General features: G+C 39.8%; 1 protein-coding gene across 2 annotated transcripts in view; it reads left to right on the top strand.

Moving 5' to 3' along the window:
• KLF12 (Kruppel like factor 12) overlaps positions 1-26553 on the top strand; it is a 432669-nt gene that overhangs the window by 396872 nt on the left and 9244 nt on the right. For both annotated transcript variants that reach the window (XM_032592010.1, XM_030311978.1), the window contains one exon: positions 16309-16466. In XM_032592010.1, coding sequence (XP_032447901.1) covers positions 16309-16466 — 158 coding nt within the window. The remainder of the gene's footprint in view (positions 1-16308; positions 16467-26553) is intronic.

Here is a 26553-nt window from a genome sequence, read left to right as displayed (position 1 = left end):
AATAAAAATGGGTAGCATGCAAAAAGACGGTATGTAAAGCACACTGTACAAGACGTAGAAGTGAACACGATCAGCTGGAGAAAGAGTTGAAGCAGAAAAGAGAAGTGGCCAGAAGACTGAGCTCAGCGACCCTCCAGGATTCAGAGATCAAGAGAAAGGGAGAAACATAGATACAAGATACTTTTCATTAATATTCAGCAAATTTCTGTCGAACATCCCCTCTGCCAGGAAGTGTTTTTAGATGACTGGAATAACAATTACTAAAAAAAAAAAAAAAAAAAAAAAAAAAAAAAGTCGGCCCCCCACCTCTTAACCCTTGTGCTCTCTGGTGAGTTACTTAACTTGACTGAATCCCAGAGTCCTCAACTGTAAAATGGGGCTAATAATCGAGGTTAGCACAAAGTGAAACAACAGTAACTTCTGTTGTCCTGAATATCCCCCTGTTTGTATACAGGGTTTTATTTTCATAACCCTAATCTTTCTTATAACCCTGCAAGGTAGGTATTACTGTCTTATTAAAAAAAAAAAAATTTAAAAAAAGGCAAAGTTTAGGGAAGCTACTAAGTTTTTCTAAGACAAAGCTAAAATTTCAACAGCAAGATTCTTACCCTGGTAGTTCTGAACTCTTGTCTTTCAGTCCATCCACTGTTTCAAGCTATTCTTCTATGCAAAACACCCAGCAAGCTGCCTAAGGCAATAGCAAGAGCTTCCAAATGTGTTTCTTTCATCCTTGTGCCCCCTTCCACTTAAGTGGATCTCTTTGAGGTCCAGGAAAACAAACTCCTATAATTAAAACCAATCAGAAAAGCAATCACCTAGGTCATCAAGTATATAAACTGCCAACTATAAACTTAGTAATATCCCCAAACAAATTTAATGAATGTTAATTGACTGAATAAACAAAAACTATGCATTTTTCATCTAATTTTCTCTGCAAAGTACCTGGCCTTTACAATTACAGATTGGACAGCACTTAATGAAATTCCATTACCATTAAATTTGTTTTATGAGCTTTCTTTTATGAAATCCATTCAAGTTATCCTTGAAAATACTTCTTTATTACCTAGTTTCTACTCCCCTTTTAATTTATTACTTGCCTAGCAAGTGAAAAGAAAGTGCCACTCTGTTGTCTTTGAAACATATATCTATTGTTTATATGTGCATTAATTTGAATCATTAGCTTTTCCTATCTTGCCACTCTCCTGTGGACTCTAGGTTAGCTAATGACATTGCTCTTATCCTGGTCACCCAGGCTCAGCCATTGGGCTCACCTATCATTTCCTCTTTCCTTTATCCACCATTTTCTAACCGGTCACCAAGAACTGACAGATCTACTCCTGAAATGCCTTGGAATTGGTCCTCTTGTGTTCAGATTTAAAGACACTAGTTTGGCTCAGGGAGAATCTGCTTCTTAGGTCATAGCAATTAATGGCTCTCTAATTGATAAGGGCCTTGACTTTAATCACTTCCTCACCAATAAATTTTACTTTCATAAGCCAAGATTTTCCTCAAAAAAAAAAAAATCCTGATTTTTTCTAGGACCTACAAAATGTAGTTCTCCATAGGGAACAAAGTCGATGGTATCTGGACCATTGTCCTCATCTTTTCTGTTCTCATCTCTTCTGCTTTCTCTTCACCACGCACATGGCAGCTTGTCAGTATTCTTCAAGACCTACTTGTTGGTATCCTCCGTTAAGTTTGTCCTGATCTCAACCAGAATAAAACACTCTCTCCCTTTAATCCCATAGTACCTTATTATTCTTTTCTTTATCACAAATCATGTTTATGCCTTGTGTAATTATGATTTGCATATATAATAAGTTGAAGAAATTTTTATTATGTTAACAGCTGGCACCAAGTTCCTCCAGAACAAAACTCTCTCGGTATGGAAAATGTGTCCTTAGGAATGCTTGGAGGTGGACTTTAAGCTGTAAACCCTGTTCTCACCTCCCAGCCAAAGACTTGTATGCAACTGGAACCACAAGGCTTTAAGTAGGGGCAAGCCACTCTTGCATGCACAAAGGGAAGGAATTTATTGTTTTTCTTCTAAATAAAGATGAGCTAGGGATGGGAGCAGAAACCAGAGAAGAGGGGAAGGAGAGAGAAACTGCCAGTAAAATGAGGGATTGCCTGAAGCCAGATGGGACCAGTGAGTACCACAGAGGTAGCCCAAGGCATTTTACCAATCCTGAGAACACTAGAAAAAGAGCGCCAAACTCTAGGAGCCTATAGTAAAAAGGGCTACTAAACCCTCAGATGAGTTTATGTGGTTGTTCTTGATGTGAAAATTGAAGGTGGTGCTGGTTTTAGCATCAGGATTGATGCTAGAGATCTAGGAGGCCCTGAGAACATACACCTCCCAGAAATCCACATACATCTTGACTGGTTGGGGGCTATATTTCCACACGCCATGGAATTGGCAAAGGTTTGAGTCTTTTTTCACCTACCTGAGGGAGATAAATCTTCAAATCCTATACCTCACCAGATTATAAACTTTTTGAGGATGCCCACTTGCTTTGCTATGGTGAACTCACAGAAAATATTTGTTGTTTTATTTTTTGTAATTTTTTAAAAGTTTTATTTATTTGAGTAATCTTTGCACCAACGTGGGGCTTGAACTTGCAGCCCTGACATCAAGAGCCATATGCTCTTCCGGCTGAGCCAGCCAGGTGCCCCTCTTGTTTTATTTTATTGAATCAATAGAGTTAAGATGAAAAATATGTATATGACAGACTGCTACTAATTTAAACTCTCTTATCTTACTGATTTTCTCAGCAGGGAAAACCTGGTAAAAAAATATCAACAGTACAAATGATATTTAATCATCAATAAATATATGCAAGAGATTTAGTATTTCCATCATGATATATTAAAGGTTCTTCATCTTTCTGTAGGAAAGATGTGATGTAGAAAGAGGCATAGACTACTACTCTTATTATTTCCCAGGCATTTAACTGTCCTGAGCTGCTTTTCTCTGCTATTTGTCAGCTGTCAGACTGCCCATGTTGATCCTGCCTACCTTTCTGTGATGATCTTCTAAGTTTACATATGACAATATATAAGCCGTTGTTATGCCACCTGTAGTATTTTACAACACACAGCAAGTTTACTAAAACAATACCATACACATTAAGAGACTACCAGTAATAACGAACAATACTTTGATCCTGGGAACCATAGATAGTGCTATACCAATAATGGAGAAAAGTGAAATTGGGAAAGTAATATTTGCATGATGCTCTAAAGCTTGCAAAGCTTTTTGTTTTGTTTTATTTTGTTTTTTTAATCTAATCTTCCTTCTTAGGGGAATAGGGATAGGCCAGGATTGTGCATTTGGTGACCCCAAGACTTTAGTTGCATATGAGAACTTCTAGGTGAGAGTAGGGCCAATAGCTTAGAAATGTCAGAAACATCAGCTCCATAGAAGCAGGCTAACAGCAAAACTGAGGCTGAAGAGAAAGGGTATTAGCAAATAGGAATAGTCAACATAGTAAGGAATGGTTCTTGGTGTAAATATGGTATCATGAAACCCAAGGTCAAGAAGGGGCACAGAACATTCTCTTCCCAACTTCTTCAATGAGGACAACATTACTCTGATACCAAAACCAGATAAAGACATCACAAGAAAACTACACAACAAAATCCCTTGCGAATATCAACTCAAGAGCCCATAACAAAATACAAGCAAACTGAATCTGGCAACATATAAAAATAATTATATACCATGACCAAGTGAGATTTAACCCAGGAATGAGGCTGGTTTGACACAGGACTGTCAATCAGTATAATACGTTATATTAATAGACTAAAAGGCAAGACCACGTGATTATCTCAAGAGGTACAGAAAAGGCATTTGACAATTCTAGCATCGTTTCAATGATAAAAACACTCAGCAAACTAAGAATGGAAAGGAATATCTTTAACACTGAACATCTTGGAACACGAAAACTATGATAAAAAATTAAATCTTAAATGGAAAGATGTCCCATGTTCATGGATTGAAAGACTTAATGTTGGTAAGATAGCAGCATTCCACAAAACGGTAAATAAATTCAATGAAACCCCTACTGAAATTCTAACTGCATTTTATTTTGCAGAAATTGACAAACTGACCTTGCAATTCATTTGAAAATAATCTTGGAAAAAGTCTTGAAAAAAAGAACAAATTTTAGAAGACTAACAATGTCCAATTTCAAAATTTACCTCAAAGCTATAAAACCTAGACAGTGTGGTACTAGGGTTAAAGTGTACACATAGAAATGAATGGGGCAGAAGCAAGAGTTGAGAAATAAACCTTTTCATTTATGGTCGGTTGATTTTCACAAGGGTGCCAAGACAATCCAATGAAGAAAAATCTTTTCAGCAAATAATGCTGGGGCCGCTGTATAACCATATGGAGAGAATGAAATTAGACTCCATACACAAAAATTAGCCCAAAATGATCATAGATCTAACTGTAAGAGCTAAATCTATAATGCTTTTAGATGAAAACAGAAGAGTAAATCTTCAAGACCTTAATAAGTTAGTTAAAGCCTTCTTAGATATAATAGCAAACACACATAATGGCTAAGGAAATATTAAATTGGACTTAATCAAAATTTAAAACTATTATGCTTTAAGGACACAAGAAAGTGAAAAGGCAGGCCACGGATTTGGGAGAAAATATTTGCAAAGCATGTATCTGAGAAGAGTCTTGTATCCTAGAATAAATAGAAATCCCACAACTCAGCGATACAAAGGCAGCCCACATTTAAAATAGGCAACATATTTGAATAGACATTTCTCCAAAGAAGATCTACAAACGGTCTATGAGCACATGAAAAGATGCTCCACTTCGTTAGCCATTAGGGAAATTGCAAAGCAAAACCATGATGAGATACACACACTGGGATGGCTAAAATGAAGACAACAGTCACAATGTTTGATGAGGATGATGAGGGATTATAACTTCCAGTGCTGGTCAAATTACAAAATGGTGTAGTCACTTTGAAAAAACAGTTTGAAAAATCCTCAGTATTAAACGTAGACTTACCATATAATCTAGCACTGTTAATTCTGCTCCTAGATATATACCTAAGAGAATACAAAACATGTCCACCAAAAACGTGTACAAATGTTCATAGCAGCATTAGTCATAATAGCTGAAAAGTTCATCAGCTAATGAACAGGTAAGAGAGTGTGCCATATCTCTATAATGGAATAGGATTCAGTTGTAAAAAGGAATGAAGTGTTGATGTATGCTACAATATGGGTGACCCTTGAAAACTTGAGGCTAAATTTAGGAAAGAAGCCAGGCACAAAAGGACCCATTTTGTATGATTCTGTTCCTCCTAAATGTGCAGAATAGGCAAATCTATGGAGATGAAAGTAGTTGAGTTGTCCCCCGGGACTCGGTGGGGGAGGTGCATTATATGGAATTTCCTTTCCGGGTGATGAGACTATTCTGGAACTAGACAGAGGTTGTGGTTCCATAACATTGTGAATATAATGAATGCTGCCGAATCGTACATTTTATAGGTTGAATTTTTTCATATGTGAATTACGTCTTTTTTCTTTTTAATTCATGTTAGTTAACATATAGTGTAGTATGGGTTTCAGGAGTAGAATTTAGTGATTCATCACTTACATATAACACCCAGGGCTCATCCCAACAAGTGCCCTCCTTCATGCCCACCACCCATTTAGCTCATCCCCCCATCCTCCTCCCCATGTGTGAATTTTATCTTAAAGTTATTAACCAGAAAAGGAAGAATAAGGGAGAGCCTGAAGTTAAGAAGTGTTAAAGATATATTGACATTGAGTCAGGTTTACATTACTCTTGGCAAATCGTTCTGATGGCTCCACATTTGAATTTTGGGAATCTGAAAATCAAAGAGATTAAATGTCTAAAATACCATCACTAATAAATTATAATTTATGATTCATATTTAGATTATCAGGTTACAGTCTATGCTTTTTCTGAAGGAACAGCAACAAAAAATAGTCTTGTTTTCTCTTTTTTTCTTAAAGATAAAAATATGAGCTTAGAATACAAAACTTTAATTTAGAGGTCTGCGTGTTAAAACTCAGATTCAGATTTCACATGTTTTTCTCCATTTTTAAGTAAATGCTCTTTTGTTTTGTTTTCCTTGTTTAACATAAATATTCCACGTAGTGCTGAAAGTAATTCATGAGACATACATTTAAAATTACTCTGTAGGATAAAAACTGTATAGTTTTAGTTTGGGAGTTGTGTAATTTGAGTAGAAAACAAGCACCAAATCCTAGGCTATCGTGGCTGAGTTTCCTGGCAGCCAAAGCAAAAAAGCAAATAGGGTGGGGAGTTTTTTAGTCTATTTGATGAAAGAAAAAAATGACTATCAGTGTTGCCAAGCAGATTTGCCTTCATACTAAGTAAAAATTATGACACAGCTCTTTCTACAACCTTATTGGAGAATGGAAGAGTCCTAGCTTGAGGGGCCAGGAACTGGGCATCTGGTTCCAACTCTGCCAATATTTAGCTAGGTGGCTGTGGCATAGTAATTCATTAACTTTCTGAACCTGTTTCCTCACCTTCTACATGTCTTCCAAATACGAATGTGGGTCACATTAATATATTTTCTTATTTTTTTTCAACATTAATTTGGTGGGGTATTCAAAAACTAAGTGAAATTTTCAGGAAAGGAAGTACAAAACAGGTAAAATATTCCCTCCGTAATTGGGAAGATTTTATTTTTTTCCTCAAATACATGCTGATTTGATGGTAGGAGAAACGCCTGTCTGTGGCACCAGACAGCCCTTTTGGCCAACAAAATTCAAGTGGAATACCAATGAAATCTACTTGGTTTTGTTATTTATATATCCCCATACGTGCAATAAAAACTGCTTCAATAATTTCTGTAAGCTTAAGTACCAGATAGCTAACTGATATAATTTCAGTGTTAATAAAAGAAATCTCTAGTGTAACATAGACCTGGTTAATGATCAGCATAAAATAGGTGGAGGCCTGTTTTGGTGGTCACTTCAAAAGTTTATTTATGATTTACATTATACTATCTCATTAGAACTGTATGTTTGAAACATTTTATACAGGTTTTATTTTTTTAAGTTTATTTATTTAAGAGAGAGCGAGAGAGAGAACGCATGCATGAGCCAGGGAGGGGCAGAAAGAGAGAGAGAGAGAGAGAGAGAGAGAGAATCCCAAGCAAGCTCTGCACTTTCAGCACATGGAGCCCAACATGGAGCAAGAAATCTCATGAACCGTGAGATCATGACCTGAGCCAAAATCAGGAGTCAGACGTTTAACCGACTGAGCCACCCAGGCACCCCAAAACATTTTATATATGTCTTGATATTTAAAATACAGAGCTTTATATCCTGCTGTTGCCTGGAGTACATCCATAGGGCTATCTTGTTAGTGAATCTGCCTTACAATAAGACCTTCTGATAGAGAAAAACTAACTTCTTTATATAAAATTCTGCCCCCGAGCAGTGTTAGGGTGAGACTCCAGTGTCCACATTTAATAAAGTCCTCACAGGCCTGACTGTGTTACCCAACCTCCTATCCCTTCCTTGTTTGTTTCCTTCCTCCCTCCTCTCATTCCGTCCTCCCTCCCTCCCTCCCTCTCTTCCTCCCTCCCTCCTTCCCTCTCCTCTCCCTTCCTCCCTCCCTTCCTCCCTCTCTCCCTTCCTTCCTCCCTCCCTCCCTTCCTTCCTTCCTCCTTCCCTCTCTCCCTCCCTCTCCCTTCCCTTCCTCCCTCTCTCCCTTCCTCCCTCCCTCCCTTCCTCCCTGTCTCCCTTCCTCCCTCCCTTCCTTCCTGCCTCCCTCCCTCCCTCTCCCTCCCTCTTCCCATCCCCCCTCCCTCCCTTCCTCCCTCTCTGCCTTCCTCCCTCCCTCCCTTCCTCCCTCCCTTCCTCCCTCCTTCCATTCCTTCCTCCCTTCCTCCCTCCCACCCTACCTCCCTCCCTCTCTCCCTCCCTCCCTTCCTCCCTTCCTCCCTTCCTCCCTTCCTTCTTCCCTCCCTTCCTCCCTTCCTTCCCTCCTCCCTCCCCCCTTCACACTTCCAGGCACCTGTTGATAGGCCAACTTCAAGAGAGGCATGCATCAGACCATATCTGCATTCTTGACAAGTTTAAAGTTTATCTTTAAGGAAGTAAGTAGAACTTATTTATTTATTTTTAACCTAGCAGGATTCTAGAGGATCTCCAAATCAGATGGGTTCATGGACAATACCCTGAAGATTAATGTAAAGCGCTGCCCTTGTAAGGCAATAGGTAACAGTAGGACTTATGGCAACTGGAGAGAACAGGGCCTGCCTTAAAGGCTTTCAGGTTTAAATAATTGCTCCTTTTTATACCTAGTAAGTTTAAGATTCAGATGATCCAGTAAGCTACAACTCCTGGCATAAAACAGAGTTTCAACCCTGATGTTTTCTGAAGAAATTCTGCGGAAAGTTCATTGGAATATTTCAGTACATTATGTGTCTTCTATTCAGTGTCCAGTGTAATTCAGAAATCCACACTTGTTTCAGCCGATATTATGAATTGATTTGATGGGGTAAAGTCTTTGCAATGCATACAGCATTTCCCCAAAGTAACTTTTTAAATTTTTTTTAACGTTTATGTATTTTTGAGAGAGACAGATAGTGAGGGAGGGAAAGAGAGAGAAGCAGACAAAGAATCTGAAGCAGTCTCCAGGCTCTGAGCTGTCAGCACAGAGCCCAACGTTTGGCTGGAACTCTAGGAACTGTGAGATCGTGACCTGATCTGAGGTCAGATGCTTAACTGACTGAGCCACCCAGGTGCCCCACCCCACCCCACAGTAGCTATTTTGAATAGATACTGCCCTGTGAAATGGGTCTCTTTTGTTAACAAACAATCCCCTCTCAGCTTGTAATCTAAATTCATCCTAAATTTGATGATAAAACCAACCACAGCTAATGCCATTAACTGGTTCCTTTTTTTTCTGTTTTATCTTTAAGCCTTTTGTTACTGCAACTTATGATCTTAACTTGCTAAAATGTGATGAATCAAAAAAAGAGCAGAAATATAAGCCCATAACAGTTTTGAGTATTTTAATGGTCTAGCAAGTGATGAAAAAGACTTAGTAACAACTGTTATATTTAAGTAAAAATCATGATATACTGAGTCTATCCACAAACCCACCTCCCAGAAAACCTCATTCATAAATTTATTATCTGTAATTAGTAGAAGACTTTATTTATTAACATAAAACAATAATTAGAACTACATTTTGGGCATATTCTGTTCATATGAAAAAAAGTGCCAAGTTCTAGTTGAGTATATGCTAAGATTAAGCTTGTTGACATATTTTAGCAAATGTATTACTCTTGCTTTATACATTTTGTGAAAATGGATTTATTTTTATTGAATCCAGATTTGAACATGAAGCGGTATAATGCCTTAGTCACAGCTTCTGGAAGGGTTGGCAACTACTAATCTTACAATTTCAATCTGTTATCAAAAGTAGTTTTCCGTAGGAATCTGCAGGCAGCAATGAAAGAGGAACTTCATGCTGGTGCATCTGCACTGCCTTGGGATGTAGCTTCTAGGGAATAGATAGTGAGTGTATCTAAATAGCACCTTTTCCCCAAGTAATATCCTAGAAAAACACTGATTTGGTTTGATAGCAGCTGGACAGAATCTGTTACAGTATGGAAGGACAGATACAAAGATTCCTGCTCCTGAGAGCCATCTAGTGGCTGAGAGAAAGCCTGCAAAAAAAAATGCGAATATCTGGCTTGTCCAAGTGAACAGAAGCTCTATTACTAAGATTTATGTAATGTCTGGTTAACTGAAAGTCTCATCAACTTCTTTTTTGGCTTATGGCCTCGATATTTCATTCCCAGTGTAGTGTTTGATTTACTAACAAGGGAGTGGTTCGTTCTTACTTGTATTCTGTGGCAGAAGCTAATTCACAATCCCAGTAAGTAATATTTAATGCCCCATTCAAAATAATTTTAAAATAAACTTCCGAAAATGGCATAAAATGTATTTTTAAAACTGAATGCTCTCCCTTCCCTTAAGGTAACTCTATCAGTGCAGCCAACTCAAAATCATTTTTGGTACAATTGTAAATAAACTGGAATGTCAAGGAAAACACTAGTTCTGTGGCCTTGGTGGTCAAGGGAGACATAATCACATACCACTGCCAGGCTCAGCCTTCGAAAAACATCTCCCTGGAAATAAATATTTTTTCCACAACAACTTAGGAAAGTATTTTCTTAGGTAGATTAGCAGTAAGTAATTATAGTGAATACCTCTACTGGCAGTATTTATAAAGCTGTTTACCTTAAAATTCTCAAGAGAAAAGTATATGTCTTATTACAGCAGAGTACATTTAAGAATGCTTTTATGTGCTGTTGTTTTCTATAATTGGGCTAGAGGGAAAATTTAATTGATACAGATTATTTTGTCGCATTTTCACATTTTATCCTAGGCTGGTTTATGTTACCTGTATCTATCCGAGTCCGAAGAAGGTAATCATTAAGATTGGGTTCTAGAGGGGCGCCTGGGTGGCGCAGTCGGCTAAGCGTCCGACTTCAGCCAGGTCACGATCTCGCGGTCCGTGAGTTCGAGCCCCGCGTCGGGCTCTGGGCTGATGGCTCAGAGCCTGGAGCTTGCTTCCGATTCTGTGTCTCCCTCTCTCTCTGCCCCTCCCCCGTTCATGCTCTGTCTCTCTCTGTCCCAAAAATAAATAAATGTTGGAAAAAAAAAAAAAATTTAAAAAAAAAAAAAAAAGATTGGGTTCTAGAGTCACCCACTTGGGTTCAATTCCTAGTGTGGCCTCCTACTTTGTTTTGGCCTTGGCCTTCTCTATGCCTCCGTTTCCTTACCTTCAAACGAGGGGTAGTAATAATACCGACCTCACAAAGTTGCTCTGAAGCTTAAAGCCTTTAGAGCAGCGCCTGGAGGATGGTAAGCCTTCTGTAAATGTCAGCTATCGTTGTTATCCACATCCATGCTCCTTGGAGGTCTGTTGAGACTGAACCTGTGAACTTGCTAAAGCACCTTCTACGCCACTGTTTTCTGTTCTTGTTTTAAAATTTGGGATGCATGTGTCCTCTTTCTTTTTTCAGCCTTAAAAGAATGTCCTGGCTTTCTTTTCTTTTCTTTTTTTCTTTTTTCTTTTTTTTCCAAACACCTATAGAAACTTCAATTTCAGTGAAGGGCACCTCATCACACTAAGGTCACACGTGACAAATGGTCTTTTATTACCTGCTGATTACAGTTAACCTTAATTTCTTTCATGGCAGGCACGCAGTGCCTTCTATTTAAATAGAGCTGTTCCTGGATGTGACTTTTCGAGCCTCTCTGGGTTTAATTCTAATTTAACTTGCCATTCCAAGTGGGACTGTTGTGCAACCGAAGTCATGATTCACTCATTTGTTCTCTGTAGATCTAATTATTACAACGCAGTGCCTGTGAGGCCCCCTCAGGCGCTCATTCACTACTCCAAATGGTCTAACCTTCTGGGGAAGGGAGTGGGCCTTTAGTTATTGTTCTTTTGAACTGTGCAGATGCCTTTCGTACAGTCTCTGGGAACACACTGGCAACCGTTTTACCTCTACCATTTTCATCATACCAAGCTTATTACTAAGGATTATTGGAAGAATCCTGTGCTGGCGTAGGCTGCGGTGTATTTGCGCATTTCCATTCTTGAGAACAAGACCAACTTTCGAAGCACAGGACCAATTTGCATGTGTTTGGGGATACCTTAAGGGCCTTCTCAACAAAGGACACGTGGCTCAGAAAGCGTAGAAAGGGCAGAATAGAAACACCCAAAGCATAAGTACAGCTGTTCTGTTACCAGATGCCCCTGCTGGTGAGCCTCAGAGTAGGACAGGACAGGACAGGACGCTACTGCTGAGGAGGAAGGTCACTGTTCACCCTCCCGTGTTCAATACATGCTCACCAGCATCAAAAGGAAGATTTTTATTTCATTCACCAGCATCCTAGACATGTTCCGGGCGGTCTCAGTGTGCTTCTACTGAGAATTTTAATTGTAAGGAATGCTTTAGAATGCTGCCATTCTCTTGACTTTAGAGCAAAGAACTGAGACACCTACATACATGCGGTTTTAATGGTTACTCAGACTCTTCTGATATTCAGTAGCCACTTCGTAATAGTGTTAAAAATATGAAGTTTAGGGAAATGAGAATAAGAGTAAAGAATTGAATGACCATTAACCAAAGACTTGAAATAAAAGAATCCTAGTTAGGATTAATTAGCCAAGTAAGGATTAATTGATTGACTATTTTAATTTAAAAATTAGGAATGCCTGACTTAATACACTCATTCATTCATTCATTCATTCATTCAATTCAGGAAACATTTCTTGAATGCTCATAGTGTCCTAAGCTCTAGAGATGCTTGGCACCAGTGCCTTGACTGTCCCATTTCCTGCCACGAACTTGGCTTGGCCCAACCCCCAATCTCTGGTTATCTTCCCCCTCCAGTGCCTGCCATCTGTGGGTTTGTGCATGAGCCCCAGCAGAGCAGCGGTCCTGCATGGAGTGGGACTGTCCTCACGTCTTCCTGCGTTCGTGAAGTCGTTTTGCTCTTTTGATCCCTGTCTACTCCAGCCCCACTTCTTACTTTTCCACAAAGAGATCCAGCAAGTGGTTCTGAAAGGCACAGCCTAGCCAAAGGTTCTTCAGAATCTTCGGAGGATGCCTCTGCCATTTGAAAAGGGGAGCCAGGAGAAATTTTCCCCACTGGATATCGTTTCCAAGCCAGCTCAGCCTGGTGCAGCTCTTCATTCTACATACTTTTTAGAAAATTCTTTCTTTTTTTTTTTTATTTAAAAAAAAAATTTTTTTTTAATGTTTATTTCTGAGACAGAGATTATGAGTGGGGGAGGAGCAGAGAGAGAGGGAGACACGGAATCTGAAGCAGGCTCCAGGCTCTGAGCTGTCAGCACAGAGCCCCACGCGACACGGGGCTCGAATTCGAAAACTGTGAGATCATTACCTGAGCCGAAGTCGGTCACTCAACCGACTGAGCCACCCAGGCGCCCTGAAAATTATTTCTTATTTTCATGGCATAGATACCTTTAGGGGGTGGTTCTTCATAATGGACTACAACAGGCCATTTCCTAAACGAGGAAAAACCAGGGGGTGAAGTTTTTAGCATTAGGGCCGTCCGCCTAACATGTCTTCATTTTGGTTTAAATTCAGGACTCTTGGTGTAGTAATATCATGCCATTCTGTGGCCTCTGCTTTCCTTACCCACCTGCCACATAGTTCATGATTGACAGGATTGGAGAGCAGCATGACACCATTGGTCCCTTAAAGACATGCTTGGTAGTTACCTGGTTTTAATTTCAGATCTATTTTTTTACTTCTCTCTGCATACATGAATACATCGCAAGATAAATAGCGAAAATAAACTGCGGGCATAACGATATATGTGTGTGGTTATGCATAGGTACATTTACCCTGGTGCTTATGAGTGTGTAGCAAGTATAACTTTAAGTTATAATTTGAAGGAAACAGATACCATATCATTTTCTCTTGATTTAAAAGACGTCAAATGTATCACAACACAGAAGTTTCTGTTTTTGAGGTCCCTGGTGCCAAGATCCATATTTATTTTCATGACCTGATATCCAAGAAATGAATTACTGTTGCCCTGTCATCACACATACCATTTTGTTCATCAGAATCGCACCTTATGCCAGAGCGTACCTTGGCAGGAGTGACCGAAGCTGTTCTTTCATGGACAGGCCAGTCACACTATTTTGACTCTTTTCACAATAGGCTCCAGTCACCACAACTGAGTCGGTTGTGTGGAAAACCACAAATCCACACTGATTCATGGGAAAGCTGGAAAAAGTGGCTAAGCCACCCCATATTTTCTTTCTTCTACTAATAAAGATCTTGCATAAAACTTTTTAAGACACAAGTAGATAAACACCACTTATATTTTGCCTTAGCTACTAATAGAAAGCTTTGGCTGCTGAATCTGTTATTTGTAAAAGGGAGAAGACACATTGAAAACTTAAAAGGCAATTACCATAGAAGGAAACATTGGGGAGCAATGTTACAGTGAAATACTAGAAACAATTTGGGGGCTCTTGGGTGACTCAGTTGGTTAAGCAACCAATTCTTGATTTCAGCTCAGGTCATGATCTCATGGTTCATGAGTTTGAGCCCTGCATCAGGCTCTGCGTTGACAGTGGGGAGACTGCTTAGGATTCTCTCTCTCCCTCTCTCTCTGCCCCTCCCCCCTCATTCTCTCTCTCTCTCTCTCTCTCTCTCTCTCTCTCTCTCTGTCTCTGTTAAATAAACTTCAAAAAATAATCTAAATGGCCATCCCTTAGGAAATAGATTTTAAGACTCTGGGATAAATATTCACTGGACCATATTTCATCTAAGTCATGTGTCAACCACTGGACCCAAGTGCAACCCACTGTTTTGTAAATAAAGTTTTATTGGAACATTAGCCATGCTCTCTTGTTTATGTATTGTCTATAGCTACTTTCATGCTACAAGTGCAGAGTTGATTTGTTAAATGTATGCCGTATGGCTCTCAAAGTCAAAACAAAATATTTACCGTCTAACCATTTACTGAAAAATCTTACCAACCCCTGAAATAAGTTTAAAATACCACATATTGTAAAATGCACCATTACTTATGTACCACTAACAAAAAAATTATGCCAGTTAAACTATGACAAGCTATCAAATTGTAAGAAGCTACTGATTTTAGAGACATTAAACTATAAAAAGAAGGGGTGCCTGTGTGGCTCAGTCAGTTGAGCGTCCGACTTCGGCTCGGGTCATGATCTCATGGTTTGTGAGCTTGAGCCCCGCATGGAGCTCTGTACTGACAGCTCGGAGCCTGGAGCCTGCTTCGGATTCTGTGTCTCCTTCTATCTCTGCCCCTCCCCCCACTTGTGCTCTGTCTCTCAAAAATAAATGAATGTAAAAAAAAATTTTTTTAATTAAAAAAAATTTTTAAATATAAAAGGAAGATATCTTAGACTAGAGTCGTGGTGGTACGTAACACTACAAGTATAAACTCCAATGTTGGCATCAGCGTGGATAATCTCAAATGCTTCATGTTGAGTGAAGAAAAGGCAAGTGTAGAGCACTTTGCAAAATGATGTGAACAACATGATATTTACACGGCTCTTAAAAAACCAAGCAACATTATGAATTTCTATGACTGTAGATATGTATAGGTAAGGATCATTTGGAAGAATTGGAAGAATTCCGAGAAAACTGGTAGCAGAAGTTTGCGCAGAGAGGAAGCGGATGGAAGACAAAGGCGGGGTCAGTCTTCATCTGTGATCTTCTTAGGTAAAGCTTCAACTTCACTTCAAAGAACTCTTGCTCAGAGTCATTCAGCTTTTTAAAAAGAGGTGATTTACTAATAAAAATGAATTTTAAAAAGCGTCAAGACACGAAAAAGCTGGAAGAAAATATTAACAGTGGTAAATTTTGTGTGGTAGAAATACGGATGATTGCTTTTGTGTTGTATTTCATAATAATAGTAAAGAACTCCATGGATAACTAAAGACGATTAGTCATATTCTTCGTTTCTACCTCAAGCAAAAGAGATTAAGGTTTGAAGAAGTACATGTTAATCAATTACCTGACGTTACAAACTAATCCTGTTTTTCTACTGTGGCATGAAGATTAAACAACGTGCAAGTCAGGGCCAAATTTCATAGTTAAAACTTTTTCTCATAATGGTGGTACAGCTAATCTTTAAATACAATGTACTTTATTCCTCACCATGAAAAACCACCAACTGGAAAAGTTAAATGTCAGGTGCATGTTAGTGAACAGAAATAGCTCGTCGTGAGTCATGTTATTGACGTACTGATGTCATTTCTTTCAGCCTGACCTCACTTGTTTTGAAATGTACCTTGTGATTTTACACAATTTTATATGTTTTCACGTGCAATTCAGACCCTTGTGTTACTTATTAAATGCATTCATTTTGTCTGTCTATAGCAGGGCTTCCAAAAATATTATCTGTGAGTGTCATTCAGAAGTTCCAGATTGTTTCTTTTGATAACAAGGATCCCTACCACTGCTTTTACTCTGTTTTTGTTTTGGTCTTGTTGTTTTAGCATAGCTTTCTCTCTAGAGGAGCGTTTCGTCAGAAGTAGGTCAAGCTGCCTGTCTTCGAGATTAAGAAATAAAATGTGTCCAAGAGAGTGACAGTGGGAAGTGGGGACCTGGGGCCTCGAGTTTATATGAAGCTATAGACCATGAGACGGAGGTCTCGTGCCACTAGAACAAACCAGAGTGCTGTGTGTTTCTCACCACTTAACTCTGGTTTTTCTTTTTCCAGTTCAATTTCACCATTTAGTATTGAGAGCACAAGACGCCAGAGACGGTCTGAATCCCCAGACTCCAGAAAACGGCGTATCCACAGATGTGACTTTGAGGGATGCAACAAAGTATACACAAAAAGTTCTCACCTGAAGGCTCACCGAAGGACACATACAGGTACTGTGTTACAGGGCTGCTCACTGGGGTGGGGGGGTGGTTCAGTGAAAATCCCGAGGGGGCCACTGATTGCTTCCGGGGTTGTGAGCTTGCTGGAATGCTGTGTTGCTTGTTACCCAGCCATCTCAAATTGGCTTCCTTTCTGAGTGGAATGATCTGCTCTCTCAGCTGAAAAAGGTTTAAGTCTTAGTGAACTTTAGCAACCAGTGAAGTAAGTCTTCTGTGTCTTAAGGAGGTTTACGATGGTATGACACAGGGATCTAGCCTTCTTCTATGATCAGTGTTGCCACTTAATCACTGTCTAGTTTAGCGGGTTTTAAAATATCCACAAAGCACATTGAAGAACAAGCTGAACAAAATTGTTCTGTTTTCTTAAAGTTAGCATTTTAACCACCACTTAGATCACGCTTCCCCCCCCCCCCCGTCTCGTCCCCCAGATAACCCAATAAGTAAACCAAAAAAATAAAATAAATCGACATACACATAGCACTGTAAAGAGTTTAAAAAATATTTCCACATGATTCCATTTCATCTCACTGGCATTGTGGATATAGAGAGAGGAATTTTAGGAAATTGAGACCACATATGATTTACTGACTTTGTCACCATCCACTCATCCACACACCCACCCATCCCCCAGCCGTCGCCCTCTCCACCCGTCCATGTATTGATCCACCCACCCCTTCCATCCTCTGCCTTGTGTGTCCCTTAGCTGGCATCCCCTGGCTTCCTTGGCTCCTGAATCCTGTTGGGAGCCACCAGTGGAAGGCGGAAAGCTCTGGGAAAAGACTGGAGGTATAAGGAGGGCCCCACAGTTACACTACCATTTCTAGGAAAAGTGGTGACTAGAATGTGTGAAGCTCAAAGAAGCAGGTAGAAGAGGGAAACCCATTCACACACATTCCTGGCAATTCCTGGTAGCAACATGCTACATGTGGAGTAAGGGGAGTCCAGTGACTCTCCTCAACAGGAATCAGACACCAGCACCTGCCTCTAACTGGAAACTTCAAGTGTAACAGACTCCCATTGGGCTGGGTGAATAGTATTGCCATCTCAAATATATTAAAATAACCACACTATGAAAACCGTTTCCCAGCTGAGGTAGCAAAATCGTTTAAGCCAGCATTCTTTGCCATTTATTTACTCATGTTATTAGATGGTTTCCAAAGGTACTTTACAGAATCTGCTCCATGACTCTGCAAACACTGAGACCGGGCATCGTGTGTGTGTCTGTGTATCTGTGTGTGTGTGATGAAGTTATGGCATAGGAGGCTTGCCTGAGGTCAAAAAAGCATTGTAGAATCTGAAGCTTACTTTTGCTCATCTAACATATAACATATACTTTTAATACTTCCAATAATTCAGCATATTTTGCATACTTCTCCTCATCTTTCATCCCTGTTCCCAATCCTTTTCCTTTTTGTACTTAATTCCAGATTCTTGCCTCTCCATTGATTCCGAGCTTCCCCAGGAGAGGTTTTTATTTCATTTCTTAGACATTATTTTTGAATCAGTTTCTTTACCATTTAGACAAAGAATGAATATAAAAACATGAAAATCAAATAAGCATGTTCCATCCTGTCCGTGGATAATGAACATAAATCATAGTCGTTAAGTATGATCAGGTCATAATACTGAGTTTTAAAGGGAGCATTTCTATTATTAAAAAAAAAAAAAAGAAGGATCTATCTACAGTAAACCACTATATATTTCAAGTTATTTCTATTTTCCTTGCGCATACTGAAATACATATTAACGTCATTTGTACACAGACGTCTCTATTCTGTTTATCCGAATGATGAACAGTGAACGAGAGGAAATGGTTTAATTAGGTACTATTAAAGGATCTAACTTCATGGCATTAAGGGATTTGACATAGACTATGAAGGTAGGGGAGACATGATGTATAGTTCAAAGCATTATAAACTTTGAATGTTGAAGCAGAATTAATTAGCTTGGGTTATTAATAAGATGAAATCATAGACTCCTAGGGTCCAAATGGACCTTGTACGCCACAGAGTCTACTTTGTTCCCTAACTAGGGGAATCCCTTGGGTGTCATCTCTTACAAAGATCAAGTCATTCCGATGCAGTTTTCTGCACACGCACACATCTTTTCTTTTATTGGATCGTCACAACACCAGGTGGTTGCAGCTGTCATTACCTCCTTTGTATAATGGTGTCTCCTGGTCAAGTATTGTTCCCGTAGCAGTGGTTTTTAGTAACTTCCAAGTGGCAGACGGTTGATTCTTCTGCAAGACAAGTTGGGTGACATTTCTGAGGACCAAGTCCTCCCCTCATACGGTATTGAATTGCCTGTTATGACACTGTTCGGCTCTCAGTACTTTCGGGTTAAATGGAATATCTCCAATTATCATGCTCTCATTTCCGCTTCCTGGCCCTGGTGCCCCTCGAAACCCCATCATCAACGACTTGCATCTTCATTTCTCCAAACCAGGTGTCCTCAGTCATCTTAGCCACATTTTTCTAGCTGTATTCCAACATGTCACTGTGTCTTTTAAAATTTTCACACCACAAATTGAGGAAAGAGGTTTTAAAATACAACAATTGTATTGTCTTCTAGAAATTGACTCTCTTTCTTAAGTCAGCTAAATCAAAATGTGCTGAACACTACATCTTGCCCATCCCTTGTACCTATAACTGGTTTCTTTTAAAACCTAAACATTCAGGGGCTCAGTCAGTTAAGCATGCGACTTTGGTTCAGGTCATGATCTCACAGTTCATGAGTTTGAGCCCCACATCGGACTCTGTGCTGACAGCTCAGAGCCTGGAGCCTGCTTCGGATTCTGTGTTTCCCTCCCTCTCTGCCCCTCCCCCCGCTCACACTCTGTCTCTCTTGCTCACAAAAATAAATAAAAAATTTAAGAATATTTTTTTAAACCTGAACATTCAATGTTGTGTTTGTAGTTAGACCTGTCCCTCAAGGGATGGCTCCCTTGGGAGTAGTGCGTTTCCTCTCCCTGGACACTTTTCACTGCAGGCTGGCTGATCTCTTGTAGGAGATACAGGCCAGAATTGGTATTCTGAGGGCTGCACCTGCCCTTTCAAGTCTGGGAAATAATTATTCTATATCCATTTGATATTGGGGCCCATTCTCCCAATAAGTTGAAATGACATTGAACTCTCTCCCTGCCCGCCTTGCATTTAGTATTTTAGTTCTGTCCTTCAGCTTCTCCATATTTGCCAGGTATTAAGTAGGACAGGTTCAAGGACAAAGCCCTGAGATGTGATCTCAGAGACTTTCGTCCAAGTGGGTCTTAATTCATTAACGAAAAGCTAAACATCCACCTAATCGTCCTACCTCCAACCCATCTTTCTTGGTCTCACAGCTACATCAGAATGTCCTTGTGAAATCCCTGCTCCAAACCAAGGCATCCCAAATCCATTCATCGATTTCACAAGGAGATTCTTACTCTGCGAGACGTAGCCTCCTAAATTAGCAAATAATAGTACTTCTAAAAAGAAAGAATGGGATTTGGTTGATTTACTGCCACTTGGTTCAGAGGGAGCCCATACTTGTTTCTGATTTATAATTCTATGCGAGATTTCTCAACTTTGCGTTCAAGATGAAATCAACACTAGCTGTATAGGGATTGAGGTTGGCTTGCTTTGCTTTTAACAAATATCTTAGCCTTACCTTTGCTCCAGGCACATTGAGTAAGTAATTTGTGTGTGACCAATCACAATGAGTGTAGCGTGTGGGATTATAACATGACTTATAAGATCTATGCACGCTATAGGAGGTGAGCAAGTAGCCATGAGAAATTTTCTTTGATAAAGTCACATTAATTTTACCTTTAACACTTGATCTTTTGTGCATTATTAGCACATGACCAGTCATCTATTTAGGACTCACGCAGTAAATTGAACACATTGGTAGAAAAGAGGAACATTTTCTAGATAATAGCAATTTAGAGTAAAAAGAGAAATTCTGCAGAATGCCTTTTTAAATTTAAAAATGATGTAAGTATATTGTCATGACTGTGCAGTTTAGATAATAACATAAATACTTGTCCAAACATTTTTAAATGCCTTTACTAACACTCACCTGTGGTAAATTGTTTAAGGCACAGTAAAAAGGAGGAAAAAACTGTATCTCAGCAATCCTATACAGCAATCCTGTCAGCAGGTACATTGTTCCCCTTCACTGGTATAGATTGTGTCTCCTCTACGTGAAGCAGTGGACAGTGTATTTAAAATGAATGTGCAGTGTAATGAAATTAATGGCCATCTAAGCCTTTGTTATACATAACTAGCATGTTACTATGATTTTCCCTCATGTCAAGAATTTTATTACTTATTAAATGATCTAAATATAAGTTTTAGAGGGAAATAGTCTTATAAATCTGGAATTGCTATTTACAATTCTCTTATTTTCTAAATATATGTATCATAGTGTTTTCGAAAATGCAGTACAAGAAACATTCAGGCATCAGTGATTCCTTCAGCCACTAGATGGTGCACTACAACCAGCTGTTGGGTCTACTCTAAAAGGGTCTGAGGGTCCCCTGGAACCCTCTGGTGGTGTGTGGAACATGACGTCATTATCACTGTTCTGCAGAATATTGCAATTTACTTATGAACAAAGGAAAGAAAATGTAAAGATACTTTTTAAGCCAGACTTTTTAAAAAGTAATTTTAGCATATAAAAATGCTCAGTTTCAAATGAATCTGGGAATACTTTATACTCCAACTCGATATCCTACTCTCCAGTAAGTCTGTGAGCCTCATTTAGCCGTGTTGTCCAATATTCATTTTAATTCATATGAAAACTATCTGCCTGAATTTTAATCATCAGTAAATGTAAAGCAATCACATTTCTTATCTATCTGGCTTTATCAGAAGTAACTCATGTCTGAATTTTACACACCAAAGAAATTAACTTATATGGATGCTTTAAAATTATTAACCAATTGCGATATAAGTCTATAAAATGTGTCCTTCCCTACCTCCACAGATGAAGGCAATGATGCATTATTTACCTCTTCCCTTGAGGGATGATGCTTTTGTAATTAATATCATTCTATAATTAACATCAGATAATGATTGTGCATTTGGAGAACACACATGTGTGCATGCACACACATTCAGACACAACATCTATGCTAAATACTTGCAGATTCCATGCTTTTTCACCTTTCTTACTTGCCTCATCACTTTTCACTGCTATTCCCACATTTCTTGCTTCTAATTTGACATCGGGTTTAACTGCGTGAGATTTCGAAATGGGTTCACGATATTCCTACAAAGACATTCGTGAGTTTTGTGACAGCTGTGCAGTTAAGTGGCCTTTTGTTCAGAGGTCTTGTAGTTGCCAGATCAGGTAGTGGGGTGCTGCTTAGATTTTCACATCTATCTTCATTAATTAAATACCTCATTCGTATAAAGCTCTGTGTCAGGTCCGCTGTCTAGATTTGTTGTTAGATAAAGCATAGGGTTTAGTGATGCCAAGATCATTAATCACTGAAGAGCTAACCAACATTTTTCAGGCACAAATCCTTTCCCAACAAGTTGTTGGTAAGTCTCAGGCAAACAGCTCACAAGTATGAGCACATTGGTACTTGCTGAGAAATAGGAAACTATAATAGAAATAGAACTAAACTGAAGTCAGGAGACAAGAGTCTGAATCTGTCCTTGGCCCCTAACTGAGAGATTCACTTCACTCTGTGAGTCTCAGGTTTTCTGTTTCATTTTTGTCTCTGACCATAAACGTAGCCCATTGTTGCATAATTACCATAGGGGGCATTATTTTTATATCCCCGGTAAATACAGTGACTAACACATCTCAAGGGCTCAAGAATTATTTGTTGAATTGAAATTGTGTACGTATGAATATTGACGTGGGTATATGTTGTTATTGTAATCATAGGTTCAAGGCTAAAAAGTGTGCATCGTTTAGTATACAGTCATCATAAGCAGCTATAATAATGTCATCTCTGTACTTCAGACTCTCCTAATTTAAAAATTTTGTGATTCAGAAAAAGTTCAGTGAAAGCTGTTACTTAATAAGTCCTCTTTATCATCATTTTGATAAAATGATAATGTAAATAATCCCAAGGAATATATATATAATACTTAGTAAAACATAGTTTTTCATTTGTAACTATGTCAAGAAGCATATGTACAAAAAGCATATGTACGAAACAGATTCAACATGACCCATGTTTATTGAGCATTTTCCACGTCTAAGGCATTATAGATTTTTATCTTGAAAAAGGCAGAAGGAGGCATAAGCCCCCATCTTCAATGAACTTGCCCTTAAGTGTACTAGATAAGAGTTGCATGGATAGTCATAACAGAGGTCAAGTGTGCAAAGCCCTATAATAATAAAGGTCCAAGGCAAAAGGACAATAGAACGCAATAGGAGCTGTCTATGATGGCCAGGGAGTTTGGGGACACCTTTGTACTCGGACATAAGGCCCTTCTCCTCTGACTCCTGTTAAACCTCGTTTGCTTGACCCTAATCCCAATCTCCCCCTTTCCTCAGGCAAACAAAGGAATAGCTCTCCAACTGTGCTCAGTGTGTGGAGCTCATTCACACATTTCCTCCTACCTGAAATGGCCTGCCTGAGGGGCCTCCTTTCTTCCTGCTTTGGTACAAATGCTATTAATTTTTCAACACTTATCTCAGTGTCCCCTTGTCTATTAAGCCATCTGACTACCCTCCTTCCCTAGGCAGGTAGAACCTTCCATGACCCTAGAGCGCTGGGGCATCTCTGTGTCACACAGAAAGGAGGGTATGTGGGAAACACTGTGGCAGTAGAAACAACAGGGACTGGCATCTGATTGGACAGGAGGGGAGGGAGAGGGAGGCTTTGAAGACCGCCAGCGTGTGTGATTAGGAGGGGGAAATGCTATGAACAGACATGGAGACCACAGATGGGAGAGAGCTGGCATTTCCTGAGGACCTGCCAGATCCCAGGCACTGTGCTCAGCCCTAGTAGGGCCTTTCCTATTCCCTATTCTAATTGTATCTCTAAATACCCTGAAAGGTGAGAGTACTTACCCACTATCAGCAGTGGCTGAGCAGTGGAGCTGGGATTCAAACACCAGTTTCTCTAGAACCTGTGCTGTTGTCACGACACCCGCTCTCAGGCAGGTTTGCTAATAACCTGCCAGCCTCACCACTCAAGCCACATTCTCATGCATGTCTGGCCAGCACTACCTAGGTACCTGTTTAGTGACTGTCATTCAGGTGCTTTGAAGTAATAAGATAACAAGTGACTTCATATTTTTAAAGCTTTTCATTAATGTGAACTGGTCATTCTTCAGAGTCTATTAAAATGTTACTTTGTTAGAAAGCCAGTGAGAAGGCAGGACCAGAAGCATTAATAAATAAATAGGCAGCTTCTGAGTACTTGTGCAGTGCGCAGCACTGTGCACAGTAATGGGTATGCTGTGAAGATGTGGACGGCAAGGAGTTTTAAGTGTGGTGGGGGAGACAGCAATGTCTGCAAATATCTGCTGGTGTGAAGCAGGATAGGAGAGCCTTGAAGTGAGCTTGATACAAGTTTCCGCAGCAGCACAGCCAGGGTGATGGGTCCTGATGGCACGGGTGTGGTGAAAACCACCTACCCCAGCGAGCAGGCATTCAAGTGCCGTCTGTAAAAAGGAACTGGAATAATCTGGATGGGTAACAAAGTGCTGTGAAAGTTGTACTTGTTTTCATTTATGGAGGACTTACTCTAACCTGTCCTGGAGAGTTACCATGTGGAAGCATGCTGAACCTGATAAGGTTCTGATCTGAATCTGAATCTGAATCAGATTAATAATCTGAATGCAGGTACCAGTGCTGTACTTACTGTGTTTAGGCATCTTATGACCACGCTCTGCATTTTCCTTCTTTTACTTTTGGGTTTACTTTTTATTTTTATTATTATTTTTTTAATGTTTATTTTTGAGACAGAGAGAGACAGAGCATGAACGGGGGAGGGTCAGAGAGAGGGAGACACAGAATCTGAAACAGGCTCCAGGCTCTGAGCTGTCAGCACAGAGCCCGACGCGGGGCTCGAACTCACGGACCGTGAGATCATGACCTGAGCCGAAGTCGGACGCTTAAGTCACCCAGGCGCCCCTACTTTTGGGTTTATTTTATCCAGATACCAATGAAAATTGTGTTGTAGGCAGGAGTGGGATAATAATTTTCCCAGCCCTTGTACTTTCTTGTGTTCTATCGAAGAATGGCTAGATTGTGAGTTTGGGTCATCTTATCCTGAATGGCAAAATTAACTATTACTGATACAAAATTGGCGGGTTTAATGGAACGATTAAAGATAATGAGGAGCTGTATTTTTACAGAAAATATATCCACCACTAAAGAATATATAAAAAATAATGTTTATTTATTATACTTATGATAATTCAATAAAAAATCTTCATAACTAAGAATAGAAAGAATTATAAAGTACATACATTGCTTTAAAGATTACAATAATTAATGCTCATTTGAGTAGCAAAATAGAAGGCTCACTCACAGGTCATGTTAGTAATTTCACAGGTTTAAAATGAGATATTTGTAGACCAGCCCTTTAAATAGCACTAGTTTTAGATAAAATCTCCCAAACTTATTTTCCTTCTCAAAAATACATACTCTAACTCATTAGAATAGAAAAGATGGTAGAATGAGTAGAATGCTAGCAGTGGTTCTCCGCCTCACAACATAGATTGCTCATTTTTTTTAAGTAAGCTCTACACCTGCCATGAGGCTTGAACTCTTGAGATCAAGAGTTGCACACTCCACCAACTGAGCCAGCCAGGCACCTCCCTTAACCCTCTCTTAAGTTAACCGTGGCAAGTTATATTTTAAGGGAATGTGAGCTCTTTGAATTAAAATAGTGTCATTCATTTAAGCAACAATTACCAGCAAGGAGCTGCTGCCCTAGGCCCTGGGGATAAGGTAGTGAAGAAAGCTTGAAGCCACCCTCAGTACTCAACCGCCGAGGGGCGGACAGACAGTAAAACCAGCAGTCACAGGGGGGTGTGAGGAGAGTTTAACATGGGCGTGTCCAGGGTACCGGGCAGCCACGTGATCAGATGGTCTTTGAGAACATTTTCCTTCAATGTATTGCAGATGTTATTGGAGAGGGTACGACATGAGACAGGGACACAGAACCATTAGAAGTTGGTGTCAGTGGAAGTGGCAAGAACCTAAAGAAAGGCCGCTCACAACTGGGGGGTAAACTGGAGAGGACAGCTGGACAGGTATTTGGAAGGCAGAGCTGGCAGGTGTAATGATCAGGTCGAAGCAGGCAGAAAAGTCCAAGAAATCCCTCCAACTAGAGAACTTTATGACTTGACACCCGAGTAGGTAGGATTGCCTTTTTCTCCAGAGAGCAAAGCAGAAGGAGAAACTGGTCTTTTTTAGGGGGTCGCTGCTGAGTAAAGTTTTGGTCATGTTGAAATAACCTTTGGACTACCACCTCTGTGGTCGATCTCTCTGTGGTGCTTAGGAGAGAGACTGAGATGTAGAGACTTAGGAATCTTTTCCGTACGAGTCGTGGTGGAAGCCGTAGGAGCCAAGGAGAACTTATGCAGGTGAGAAGAAGTCAGAGTCAAAATCTTGGTAAACATTTCAGGGACGGGTAAAGGCAGAACTCTCTGCAAAAGAAACTAAAAGGAAAATGTAACCAGAAACATAGGAAAATAAATATTGTCACTACATGGAAAAATAAACTCAGAATAGCCAAATAAAGTATTACCCTTAGACCTTGAACATTTTACTTTCAGTAAAGTATGTTTTTATTATAGGATATTTTAGGTCATTTATATTTGATTTCTGGATGACAAGGGCTAGCTAGTCTCTGTGTTAACACATTGTCCTGCAAGTACTAATTCACATTTTCAATCTGCACATCCGGCTCTGACCAGATATCCTGGTTTATTAAAGCAGTGACTTAAAGCGTTGAGAGGCAAATATAGAAGAGAGGTTAAAACTGAGCTCTGGAGCACCTGGGTGGCTTCGTCGGTTGAGCGTCCAACTTTGGCTCGGGTCATGATCTTGCGGTCCGTGAGGTTCGCTGCTGTCAACGTAGAGCCTGCTTCAGATCCTCTGTCCCTCTCTAGCTGCC

This window comes from Lynx canadensis, chromosome A1, assembly GCF_007474595.2.
Source record: "Lynx canadensis isolate LIC74 chromosome A1, mLynCan4.pri.v2, whole genome shotgun sequence".
Taxonomy (NCBI): Eukaryota; Metazoa; Chordata; class Mammalia; order Carnivora; family Felidae; genus Lynx; species Lynx canadensis.
Note: the sequence above shows the minus strand (reverse complement) of the source record. Positions and strands in the feature narration are given on the sequence as shown.